Source organism: Sorex fumeus, unplaced genomic scaffold (genome assembly GCF_029834395.1).
Source record: "Sorex fumeus unplaced genomic scaffold, SorFum_2.1 ptg000002l, whole genome shotgun sequence".
NCBI classification, from domain to species: Eukaryota; Metazoa; Chordata; class Mammalia; order Eulipotyphla; family Soricidae; genus Sorex; species Sorex fumeus.
In genome coordinates this window covers 79,547,762-79,561,215 of record NW_026606059.1, presented here as the reverse complement: position 1 = coordinate 79,561,215, position 13,454 = coordinate 79,547,762, and the positions used below count along the sequence as shown (strand labels likewise).

The 13,454-nt window shown below is 46.2% G+C and overlaps 1 protein-coding gene across 2 annotated transcripts in view; it reads right to left on the bottom strand.

Annotated features, from left to right (window-relative positions):
- YWHAZ (tyrosine 3-monooxygenase/tryptophan 5-monooxygenase activation protein zeta) overlaps positions 1 to 13,454 on the bottom strand; it is a 32,032-nt gene that overhangs the window by 18,169 nt on the left and 409 nt on the right. The window contains exons 1-2 of one of the 2 annotated variants that reach the window (XM_056107138.1): positions 13,328 to 13,451; positions 10,921 to 11,228 (exon numbers count right to left, since the gene is read on the bottom strand). In XM_056107138.1, the coding sequence (XP_055963113.1) occupies positions 10,921 to 11,214 (294 nt within the window). In that variant the 5' untranslated portion in view covers positions 11,215 to 11,228; positions 13,328 to 13,451. Of the gene's footprint in view, positions 1 to 10,920; positions 11,229 to 13,327; positions 13,452 to 13,454 lie in introns of those variants that run through there. The other variant, XM_056107058.1, reaches the window with a different exon arrangement.

Below are 13,454 nucleotides of genomic sequence, written 5' to 3'. Positions count from 1 at the left end.
AAGACTGTATGTGGTACCAGTAAGTAATCAAACCTGACTCCGCTACATGCCAAGGTAAACACCCTACATACTGTAGGCTCCATCCCCTAACTCATACACCTTTATAGCAAACATAGCTATTAGTAAGGTGATACGACAAAAGGGACAGCAAATATTAAAGCTTATCATCTGACCTAATTTATGTCAGTAAACAGCTGACTTTATCCAACAGCTTCAGTAAACAGTGAGACCCAGGTTGGAAAATCCTTAAAGCCTAAAATTCAATAGTTCTAGAAAACTCAACCCGAACTATTTTATTCAAATAAAGAAATTAAAAATACCCACGGGTATCTTACTTTTGGGGTGCAACTAGGCCACAATGGAAGTGCTGGGGATTGAACCGAGGGCTCCTGTTATCTGCAAAGCATACAATCCAGCCCTTTTAGAGGTTTATGTCCTCACCCCCACACAAATTTTTCAGATAAACTGTTCTGCACAATTTCTTTGGTCAGGGAGGATTTCTTCAGAACTGATACCTTGTTAGGCAGACCCACTGCACCATGTCATTTCTTGGTATGCATACCAAGAATGTTCTAGAAAGGTGGCAACGCAGCTTTTTGATGGAAAAAGGGCCCGTAGATTTGGAAATGAATCTCATACTCCCCCTTGTGGCTGGAGTGCCTTTTTCTTTTCAATTAAAACTTCATCAGTTGCTTCCAACCAACCAATTAGGAAAAAACTGTTCTCACCAGGTGAGGTCCTGATCTAATGTAGCAGTATTTGCACAGCATTGGCATAAGGAAGCAAAGGTTCATAAGTTCTATAATTAAATAAGGTCAGAGAGATATGAAGAAACAAACTTCTTACCTGAAGGATGGAAATCAAGAGAATTCTGAGCACTCACGCAACAATGCATTTTCTATTACGTGACAAATTTCATGTGATTTTATTTTTTCCATCTTACTTTATGTGACAGGGATCAAACCCAGGGCCTCACATACATGCTTGCTTCTATTGCTTTATTCCTGGCAACACATCATCTCCTTTTAACTCTTAAAAACCAACAAGAGGGGCTGGAGCGATAGCACAGTGGGTAGGGCGTTTGCCTTGCACGCGGCCAACCCAGGTTCGATTCCCAGCATCCCACATGGTCCCCTGAGCACAGCCCTCCAAATCACATTTTAATATGGCACAGGTAGGATTTTTAACAAGTGTCCCTGAATTAAAGGTAGTTCAAGTGAGTGCACCTAAACCGGGCAATACCGATAGTATGTTTTCTGTCCATTAGTGCTAGGGCACAGGGAGGGTACCAGGCTCATGCCAGCAGTCACATTCTAAGCGTCTTAAGCCTTTATACTCCCCAGCCCCTACAGTGTTATTTTGTTCTCCAGGGTCTTGGACCACACACTATTACACTCAGGGCTTACTTCTGACTCTCAGCTCAGGGACCACTCCAGTCCTCCTGGGGTTCAAACCAGGGGCAAGGCACATGCCTTGCCAGTATCACTTCATCACTATTCTCTCCATCTCCAGCCTTCCTACTGTATAAGGGGTGGGGAAAAAAAAGCCAACAGTCTAGGAATCTTGGACCAATAATCGAAGTAGGTGACTCTTGGAAAAGTATTTACTTATATCAAATCACCAAGCAGAGAAATAATCAGCTTACAATTGGTAATACTGCTAATCTGAAAAAAACCTTAAGACCCCAAACTCTTTTGTAAATGATTTAAAAAACACGTCTCCTTTAATTATAACTAGCCCATTAAAAACTCATTCCTTATAAATCAAATGCAATGACAGCTTTCCTAGGTTTTTTAAACTAAAAAGGGATACAGGTCAACCCAGTGGCAAAGTCTCAAAGTCTCATACTTAAAAAAATCAAGTAAATCCTTGACTGATATTGGGGGTGGGGGGTTGGCATTCTCAGCAGAACTGGGGACTGCAGTGCCAGGGATTCCAAGAGTGCACTCAGGCCACTGTGCATCTCTCTCCAGTTCCTTAGGCTTATCTCTGGACTATCCTTGCCTTACCTAGCATACAATTATGGTCAGTACTAGTCATTTTTAAATTCATTTTTATCTAGGCTTCGAGAAGGAAGAGAAAGTTCACACTGCCATACCGATGTCTTGGTTATTAGGAAACTATCTCCCAAACAAAACATTTACACTTGTTTAAACAAATTCTGTTTCAATAAACAAAAAAAAATGTGAAGAACTGAAAAAAATTAACAAAGTATAAATTGTATTTCAGCGTGCTATGCAAGAAGTTGACAGTAAATCAGCTTTACTCACCCAGTTCTGCTTCCACACTCTCACAGAACTATCAATAGAAATAAAAGTGAAGGGTTAAGAAGAAAGCTCTGGGCTGAAGCAAACAGTCTTCCTGTGGGAAGTCCAGCTTCATTCTCAGGCACATGGTCCTCAGAGTACCACCAGACTGACACCAAGTACCGAGCCAGGAGAAAAGAGATCTCACCGAACACCACTACACACCTCCTGACATCATGACACATGCCTTCCCAGAACACTGCAATACCACAGAGAAGACGAGACAACTACTCTCGCACAGCAATTTCCACTGAGATCAGTTGTTCATAATTCAAGGGAATCAGAGAACAAATGGAGATAGCCCGCTGCAGATATATACCTAGTACAGGGGGTACTATGATATACTGAGTCGTTAAAAATGTGCTCCCCTTCCCAGGCCAAGTTCAAATCTGTGTCACCGGGTATTAAGCGTAGCTATTATTCCGCTGTAATTTGTATGAGAGATAAACATCACCAACACCAATGGTCCTGTTTTCAAGAAGGAAGGAATGCAGTCAATCTTCTAGAGCTGAAGAACTGAAGGTAAACCAAGCTAGATCAAAGGTGGTATCCTGGACTGCCTTAACTTTAAGCGAAGCAAAGTGTATCAAAGCAGCTTCTAAAATGTTTTGTTCAACACTAATCGGGACTAATTTTTTTCAACGTTGCAATAAAACATTCTTTCAGAACCTACAAAATATGCACGATCAAGCAGATGTCCAGAACAGAAGCAGAGTTTTCAAAGGAAAAGACGGGGCTGGAGAAACAGTACAGCCAGCTGGGCTCTTGCCTTCATATGGCTCATCTAGCTTCGATCCCCAGCACACCAGATGATCTCCCAGGCTTCCCGGGAGTGATCTCTGAGTGCCAAGTCAGGAGTAAGCCCTGAGCACTGCCCTTTGTGGTCCCAACTTTTTTAAACAGCAAAGACTAAGTTGCTGGGGGATGTGCACGAGGGAATAATGGAACAGTAAAGTAGTATACTGTACATAATGGAATAGTAAAGGTAGCAAAACTGTGTAAATGACCACAAGGAGCAATAAAGGTTTGTAAGTTGGCATTTGTATATTAATATGAGATCAAGTTTCTCCTTACACTATCACTTTCTTGTCATGTGTTTCAGAATAGAAAAGGAATAGAACTGGTACAAACGATCCTAGATACTATCCTTGGGTACCGCTACATACGAATTAAGTATTCGACATTAAAGTCAAGGTTGAGGACACAGATGGAGAGGACAAGAAAGCAACTAACAACTAGCAGGCAGAAAAAAATAGCCAAAGATGCCATGTTGTTCGAGCACAGAACATGCCAAAGTAGGTTGTTAGTAGAAGAGGCAGCTTCAAAATGATGAACTCTGGCATTGGGAAGATTAAAAGTGTCAATTCCCAATCACCTAAAAGACTGTTTAATTCTCAAATTAAAATCATCACAATGAAGCAAGAGTTATATGGTAACCAGGACAAAGTCATAAAACTTCTCCGATTCCGGGGGGGGGGGGGGGGGGGGGAGGAAAGGAGGAGAATGCATTCTAAAATTATACTTTTAAACATTTTTTTTTGCTTTTTGGGTCACACCTGACGATGCACAGGGGTTACTCCTGGCTCTGCACTCAGGAATTACCCCAGGCGGTGCTCAGGGGACCATATGGGATGCTGAGAATCGAACCCGGGTCAGCCGCATGCAAGGCAAATGCCCTACCCACTGTGCTATTGCTCCAGCCCCTAAAAATCCTTTTAAAACCAACATTAGAACACTCACAGTTTTGAGTTATTTCTCTCAGGCTAGGATGTAGCTCAGTGGGAGAGTACCTGCCTTTCATGCGTGAAGCCATGGGCTAAATCCCCAAAACCATCAAAACTTCCTCTGTGCCAAGGTTCACTAATTAAGACAATCTCAAAATGTATGGTCAAATTAAATACACCAAGATATTTAATTTATAAAAACAGCACTAATTCCTAATCTTGGTTCCCTTTACAAGCTAGAACCACTTAATAGATGTGAAACAGGTATTATATTCATCCCTAGGTCATTAACAGGTTCAAAATACCAAAACCCCAAAAAAGATAGCAAGACAATATAATATACAAATGATAAACTCTGATATAGGGTACCGAAGATCTATCCTAACAGTGATAAACAGGAAATTACTCCAGAGACTAGAACTGAAACAGAAGTCAAACCTTACTTAAAAAAATTGATAATCATGTCCATGAAAAACTATTAATATTGTAAACCAAAAAATAAACAATTTTAATTGACAATCATAAAAGTTGGTTCCTTTAGGAAACTTTTGCATTTCTATCAACTGACCTTCAGTGAGAAAAATCTAACATCACTTCCTCTGCTGTGTTTTTCATAACTCAGAGCAGGCATTTGGCTCCTAATCGAATCAATATCCTCGACTGGTCGCATCTTTCGCAAAATTCCTGGAGAAGTGTTTTACAGGTAGCAATGTTCTCTCCACCCAAGGCGCTGAGAGATCCATAAAGAACCCAACAATTAGTAGAGAACTTCCACTTAACTTGTTGGAGGTCAAAGGTTGCTTTTAGGCCACACCGGGTGGCGCTCAGGGATCACCCCTGATGGTTTCCGGGGGACCAAATGGGGCACCAGGAATCAAACCTGGGTAGGGTGCATGCCAAGGCCAACGCCATAATCACTGTACTACTGGCTCAATTGGAGGAATTAACCAGATTCCTCCTGAGTCTGAGTTATACCAGATTCTTTACTCCTGAGTAAATAACATCCACTGACCTAATCCAAATGATGGAGGATGGTAGGTTTTCAGATTATCAGGAATCCTCCCAACAACTTTTCAACAGTTTCATTTGGTAATAAAATATGCCCTTGTACTGTCTGTAATCACTTCAAATGCTGCTTAAACGTTATGAAATGCAACTATGTGCTCTGATGAAAACTGAACAGAATGCTTTTTTATACCAATCTGTTTTGGGAGGGTAGGGCACACCCAGTTGTGCCAGGGAGGACCATTCCCCACTGGATTATCTCTCTGGCACTCCCCGTCCCTTATTCCCATGGGGTTTGTCTTTTTGTTTTTTATTAAGCAAGTTTTTTAAGTCTCTCTCACACTTGCTGGATAACTCAAAAATTAGGTATACAATCTCCATCTCTAGGACTCTGAATTGCACCTGGGATGGCTGCATCCAAGGCAAATGCTGTACCCACTGAACTATGGCTCCAGTCCCTATGACAACGTTTACATCTTATATTTAAAACAAGTATGATCATACATACTAGAACAATTGTGCAGTTAACAAGGATACCCTTACTGTATTCCTACTTAAGTCTTAGATCTCTGGTAACACTGGCTGGTCTTTAAAGAGAAAATGGAAAATAAAACTACTCACTCTGAGCAAATGGAACTACGGGTGAAATGTTTTTCACTAAGTAAAATGCTTCGGCTACAACTAAATACTATTTCCTTCCTCTTTTAAGAGTTGAGTCATTGGGCAGGTTGAGATGGAGATAGCTCACAGGGCTGGTGTGCATACCTCCTCAAGGTGGATGGATTCCCTCTCTGCATTCCTGTCCTTTCCTATCCCTCTTCAGCACAGCAGGGAGCAGCCTTCGGGCACCACTCCAGACCCAAAAGTTGTTACACTGAATCTCAAGGTAGTTTTTAAGACATTCAGATTTCCCTCCCCCCCCCACTTCAACTTCAAATCACTCATTCTTTTCTCTATTTCATATAATTTTGTTTAATTTAACTGAAAAAAAAAAAAGGTCACTCCCACACTAATAAGGATTTCACTGATTAATCTTCCACTAAACAAAAAAGGATCACGGGTAATAGTCAACCAGGTGACTGTGCCCTTCCACACACTTTCCCACTCTCACTCGTTACTGTTCACACTTTGCATCTCCCTAACTTTCCAAATGTACAATATTACCAACACTACCTCACTAGGCACAATTTTTTGGCAGGGATCAGGGATCACTCCTGACAGAGTTGCAAGACCTGGGATCCAACCTGGGTCAGTTCCGTGCAAGGCAAGCATCCTAACTGCTGTACTAGCTCTCTGGTACAGCGATCTCTAAAAATGACCACCGAAACATCACCACTGATACAGATTACACCACATACTCCTTTTTTTAAAGAGGCTACAACTGTCTGTCACAGAAATTCTAGTTCCTTTATGATGGTAATTTTGTGCTGCCCAGCAAGACCCCCAAAATTGCCTTAAGCAAATAGAAACATGGAACCCCGTTAGTTTAAAGAGCCATTATTCCTCAACCACTGCTGCCAATGCTGAACTTGCAACTTTTACTACTGCTTACCACCAGAAGAGTTGAATAGGGCTTTAGTGGGTATGAATGCCCTCTCTCCCCAATAAGTTCTAAGTCTTCTTGAAGCTTTTGTATTTCACTCAGGGACTGAGATCCCCCTGCCCCATGACCAGGCAGGCTTGTCCAGTTCTTACTACTTTAAAACTGTAAGAACAGAAATTACCGGAAAGTGAAATAAACACGACACAGGTAGTAGTCAAGTTCCTTTAAAGGATTCTCTTTCTCCACAACAATTTAGGTGAGCTCAGTCTGTCCAGAAAAACCGAGTGATTTCCTTAAGCCAGGCAATTATTAAAAGGCAAAAGTTGGTTTGACTCAACTCTTAAGAACTCTTTATACACCATTACATTTTTGAGTTTGAATCTCTAAATTTCCACTTCATGTTCAAGAAAAGGCTATCCTGGGGGCTAGAGCAATAGCACAGCGGTAGGGCGTTTACCTTGCGAGCAGGCAGCTGGCGGAGCCGGGTTCGATTCCTCCACCCCTCTCGGAGAGCCTGGCAAGCTACCCGTGAGGTATTCAATATGCCTAACACAGTAACAAGTCTCATGAAGGAGACATTACTGGGCCCGCTCGAGCAAAGCGATGAACAACGGGAGGACAGTGCTACAGTGCCCATTTTTAATTCCAGTTGGTAGGGATCAAAGGTACTGAGACCCCAGCCCTGTAACACCAGGAGATTTGGGTGTAAGATCTGCCAGGTCAGGCTACCGTATTAGTTTTACAATTTCAAGTTAACAGTGCAAGGATGAGAATTCTCAAGTTCTTTCTTAAAATAACCAAGCTCAATATGTGAATTTGCTTCCAACTAATAATGCTCTTCAGCGCTGATCTCTGGTGCTCTGGTGTACCAGTAAATGGCAATAACCCTTGAAAACTGGAGCCAGAGAGTACAGCAGGTTAGGCGCGTGCCTGCACCTTCAGGTTCTGTCCCTAGCACCAATTAGGACTCCCCCAGGCATCGCCAGAAGGATCCCTAAACAAAAAAAGCTAGAAATGATTTGGGCGTGGCCCCCAAACTCACACTTAAAGATTAGCAATAAGGATTTAAAAATATGCTAAAGAGTTCTTTAGAAAAACTGAATCTTAGCGGTTAGCCACCTATATTTATAGGGAGCATGTTTTCTTAAGCAGTAGCCAAATAGTAAGTCTGGCTCATGACTGATACTATATTCTTAAAGGAGATAACCCGCTTATTTTTCCTAAAGATAAAAAAATTTTAAAAAATTAAAAAAAAAAAAGAGCTGGAGAGATAGTACAGAGGGCAAAAAACTTGTCTGGGGGCCATACCTGGCTCTGTGTTTAGGAATTATGCCTGGTAGTATGCTTGGGGAACCATATAGGATGCTGGGGATTAAATCTAGGTGGGCTGTGTGCAAGGCAGGTGCCCTACCCACTGTAATAAAGCCCAGAAAAAAACTGAATATTTAAGTTAGCATTTATATGGTAAAATAAAGCTAAAGCAATGTGACTAACCAAATACACACCAAATAATATTTTCCTAATTTAGAAATACCAGTTCTACTCTCATTCATTTTACTGAAAAGTTAAAAAGTTTATGCAATGTCATTTCAAAATCAACTACTGCTCTGGAAAAAAAAAAAGAGGGTACTTGATCCAACCACACCACCATATATGGTTCCTAGAGCACTGCCAGGGGCCACAGAACAGTGCCAGGAAGAGCCCCTGAGCACTGCTGGGTGTGGCCATAAAATGAAAGGAATGAAGAGGGAGGAGGAAAAAAAGAGGAGAGGAGGGTTGGGGGAAGAAACCTGCTTGAAAAGAATCACGGTATCTATAAATATCTTCCCAAGTCGAACAGAGACGGCCTTGGAAAGTTAGCAGTGCTGACCTAATTTTATTACCCTTCCCCCCCACCCCCCAGAAGCCCTTTTGCTCAAAGTAGCTAATACTTGGTATCCACTACGTTTTAGGGGGCAAGAGTCAAACAAAGATCACTAACAGAACTTTTCATTCTTGAAGACACAAACACTGAACGCAAAACCTTGTTTAGGATTTACTGAATTTATATACATGGTAAAGAAACCAAACTCTCATTTACATGTGCTTTTAAAGCAGAAAACCCACTTAGACTCAGTAAAAAGGCAGTGCAACTCTGAACATGGGCAGTGACCAACAACTCCCACTGAAAATCTACACAGCCACTCAGGTTAACTGAGGCATAATCATCCACTGATTTATGCAGCATTTCGTTCCTTGATAAGGATGGGTATCAAAGAAGCAACACTGCTATTTTTATCCTAGGAAAATGACCATGATGACCCGAGTTCATGCTGTGTTGAAAACATGCAATACCCACCTGAACAGTAACAAAGCTAGTAAAGGGGAAATACTACAACCGCCTTCCTTTTTAATCCCTAAACCTGACTTTTTTTCCCCTTTTTGGGTCAAACCCAGCGATGCACAGGGGGTACTCCTCGCTCCACACTCAGGAGTTACTCCTGTCAGTGCTCAGAGGAACAATATGGGATGCTGAGGATTGAACCTGTCAGCTGCGTGCAAGGCAAACAAACGCCCTACCCACTGTTCTATCACTCCAGTCCTAAACTTGACTTCTGATTAAAGGAATCTATAACTTACAATATGGGACTAATAAAAAAAAATTCTAACCAATAGATGTCAAAATTGGTGGGAAAAATCATTATGAACAAAATCCATTAGCATGTAGAAGGTGAAGTAAGCAAAGAAAAAATCACCTCTTTTATTATAGGAAAAAAATGTTTTCTTCGCGTTCTAACAGTTATTACCTTAGCAACCACAAGATAACCATTTGCCATTTAGCATAAACAAACATATAGATATAGAAATCCTTTCTCATTTTAGGAAATGAGTTGCCAAAATTCTAAGCATGTAAAAAGAAAAAAAAACCCAAAAACCAAAAAAACACCCAGGACACATACATAAAACTATGATCACATTAGAAGATATTACTGTACTGCAAAAGACAGCATAAAGAGTATCAACTGAGAAAAATACAACTTAAGAATTAAAGTCACCTTATTCACAATTCTAATGTAAAGGAATTTATCGGGTCCTTTCACAGTACCCAAACTCACTACAACAGAAATAATCCATCAGCATTCAGTACAAGTTCTTCCACGAATGAGGTTCAAATAGTAGGTGTATGTGTGGATTTCCATCCTGAATGGCACTCAATGACCTGTCCAGAGAAACTGATCTACTACCTCTTTCTAACCGGAGTCCTGCCATTCTGAAATGGAACCTGTAACCTGAATCTTGTGATCTCAAGGTAGTCACTTTTTATTTGGGTGTGTGGGGGGGAGGAAGGGGTTCTCTGGGCTTCACCCAGCAGTACTCAGGATCATTTGGGGTGCCACAAGCAAGGTAAGTGCATTACCGGCTCTTCAAAACTCCAGGTTTCGTTGAAAAGTAACAGCATTAAAGTATACAGGACAGAATATAACATGGATTGGATCAGTCCACGTACCCTGATTCACATTCTCCTGAATCAGAAAGTTACCACTTGACAGACAGTAGCCCAAATGTACTGCACTTAGTTCACTTTTTTTTGCTTTTTGGGTCACACCCGGCGGCGATGCACAGGGGCTACTCCTGGCTCTGCACTCAGCAGTTACTCCTGGCGGTGCTCAGGGGACCATATGGGATGCCGGGAACCGAACCTGGGTCGGCCGCGTGCAAGGCAAACGCCCTCCCCGCTGGGCTATCTCTCCAGCCCCTTAGTTCACATTTTTAAGAAAAAACAAAAACCAGCATTTTAACATGGAAAGTAATGAATACCTACAATGCATTCTGAGTCTATAAATCAAGCTTGAGTTATTCATAACCTCTTATTGGGGCTGTCTGTTCAAAACTGACTTCTTCAACGCTTAAATACAGAAGAGGCAATGATTACCTGTGAAGTCAGTTTCCTGGTTGGTTGACTCACTACAGCGGCCAAGTCAGGGAAGGGAACCTTGTCTACTAAAGTCTCCTCCTATTACAGCTCTTACATAAAACAACCTCTGTAGATATTTCTGTATCCACACATGTACATTTCAGAGGCTTAACCCTAGAACAGCAGTCTAACCATAAGGAATCTGTAATCCTAGTCATTTATCTTTCAAAATATACTACCAGCCTGTCTACCTGAACCGATAACCCACTGATTTACTTCATGAGCTTTGAGTCCACTAGAGGGTCTCTTCATGATGACACTCAAAGCACATTACAACTTAAGCTCAGTTTCTAAAAGGGCAGGAAAAAACAAAGAAAAGATGGAAAAGAGAGCCGATATTTATGAATAGAAAGTCTAGGTTCTGTAAAACTCGATGATGATTCTCACCAGCACATCATTGCAGATATCTCTCAGCTCCGTCTCAATTTTCTCTCTGTATTCTCGAGCCATCTGCTGCTTTTTCTCAGCACCTTCCGTCTTCTGCTCAATACTCGACACGACCCTCCAGGATGACCTACGGGCTCCTACAACATTTTTATAAGCAACGGAAAGAAGATTCCTCTCCTCATTGGATAACTCGGCCCCTTGCTCAGTTACAGACTTCATGCAGGCTGCCATGTCATCATACCGCTCAGCCTGCTCTGCCAGTTTGGCCTTCTGCACCAGCTCATTTTTATCCATGACTGGATGTTGTTCTGCAGAGGAAAAAGAGACAGCTTTTAGCCATTTCCACTGAACTAGACGCAGTATGTCTGGTGTAAATAAGCTACTGATACCTCAAACCTCCACACCTTTAAGCATCATTCCCGCGAAACCATAACGAACAATTTCACAAAAGGATCAGAAAAACCAAAATCGGCAAACTTGGCAAGCAAAAGATAAATTCCAAGTCCCCAACATCAGTTCAGCAAAGCCAAAACTACATATTTCCTATCTATTCAAGATCCTAATTTTACACGATGTCAAAATGTATGTGGTCAAGAGGCTGCTTTAAAAATCAAGCCTTATCTGATATCACTAAAGCCTATCTCTAAAGGAATAAAAATGTTGCAAGTGTGATTTAGATTACATTTTCCAGAACCACCGTTATCAATTTAATGGCACCCCCCTTCTTGCTCTTATCGGCAATATCAAATTCAGTTGTGCTACCACACCCCAAATTCACTGGAGCTCTGCTTCGTATGCCAGCAGATGACAGCTAATGGCTTCCCAACAAAAGCGACCAGGAATGCTTGTTCTACGGTATTTTTACTGCAACACAACTGCCCACTCAGGGTCAATATGCGACCATCGGGCCTCCTTTGTCCACAGCCTTGCCGTGCGCACCCCAAGTCTAAACGTTTCAGTGAGCACCACGAGGCACTGAGTGCTTGCAGGGCGACAAGGGTCTCTAAGGTCACCCCATTTCTCACGCAGGATGCCTGCGTTCTAGTTCCCCTGGCCAAAGCCGCCTCCAACAATATTCCCACTCAAGCTGCCTTGGGCACGAGGTCCCAGCGAATTATTTCGTGACACAAAATCTCACCTCGGCTCCCTACACCTAAAATCGGTTTTGTGAGGTACGGCGGAAAAGAGCAACAAAAACGAGACGGAACGCGATTCCCTCCACGTTTCCTTTCCCCTCCGGCAGCGCGTCTTTCCAGGGAGGCCCCGGGGTGCCGGAGCCCCACGGAGCCCAGAGGAGGGGGCGCACCGGGCAGCCTCGCGCGGCGATCGCCCCCTGCCCGGGGAGGGGGGCCCCACAGCGATTTCCCCCTTCCGACCAGGGCCGGACGCCCAGCCTGGGGGGCTCCAGCAGGGGAAGCCGCTTCCCCGCCAAGGCCGGAGCGCGATCGCCCGCCCCCGCCCCCCCCGGGCGCCCCCCAAAGCGCTCTCCGGCCACGGCCCTGCCCACGTCGGGGGGGGGGGAAGGATCGAAGACCCGCACAAAGGTGCCCGGCCGCCGCGCCGCTCCACTGCGGAGGCCGCGCCGCGCCCAGTTAACCCTTCCCGGGACCGCGCCGCGCCCCGCGCCCGGCTCCGCCCCAGCCCGGCTCCGCGCCGCCCGCCCGCCCGCCCGCCCGCCCGCCCGCCCCGCTCTTTGTCATGGCGGCCCGGGCCGAGGGAGGAGCGCCCGCCCCCGCCCGCCCGCCCGCCGCCGCCGCCGCACCTCGGGGCCCCGAGCCGGCCCGCGGTCCCTCGCGCCGCGACAGCTGCAGCCCGGGGCGGGGGGGGGCGAGGGGCCGGGAGCCGAGGCCGGGCCACACCCGGCGCGCCGGCCCCGCCGTCTGGGAGGGCGCGGGCCCCGGCCCGGTCCCCGCGGGAGAAAGGCCGCCCCTCCCCCGAGCCCTCCCCGCGCAGCGCGCCTCCCGCCCCGGCCTGGAAGCCGCGAACCGGGGCCCGGCGGCCGCCCACGGCGCGGGGGCGCGAGCTGCGGGTGCGGGCGGGGGTCCCGGCGGGCCGCGGAGGGGGCGGCCTCACCTGCGCCGCCGCCCGAGGCCCCTCCCGGCGCGCGCGGGCGGAAACGGGGCGCGGGCGGGTCGGCGCGGGCGGGCGGGGGCCGGGGGCGCCGGGCCCCGCTTCCCGCACACGCACGTCCCACCCCCGTCGGCCGGGGGCCCGCGAGGGGCGCCCGCGCCCGGCCCCCGCCCGCCTGCCCGCCCGAGCCCGGCGGAAGCGCGGCCGCCGCCCGTCCCCGCCCGCGGAGACGCCGCCTCGGCCCGGCACCGCTCGGCGCCCGCGCCCGCGCCCGCCGCGGCCCCGCGCCCCGGCCTCGGGGGCCCGGCCCGGGCGGCGGCGGCGGCGGGCGCCTCACCTGGGTCCCGAGGGGGCGGCGGCGGCGGCGGCGGCGGCGGCGGCGGCGGCGGACGGGCCGGGCGCGGCGGGCTCTGGGCGGCGGCGGCGGCGGCGAGGCTGAGACTCTGTCCCGGGTCTCGCTGCTC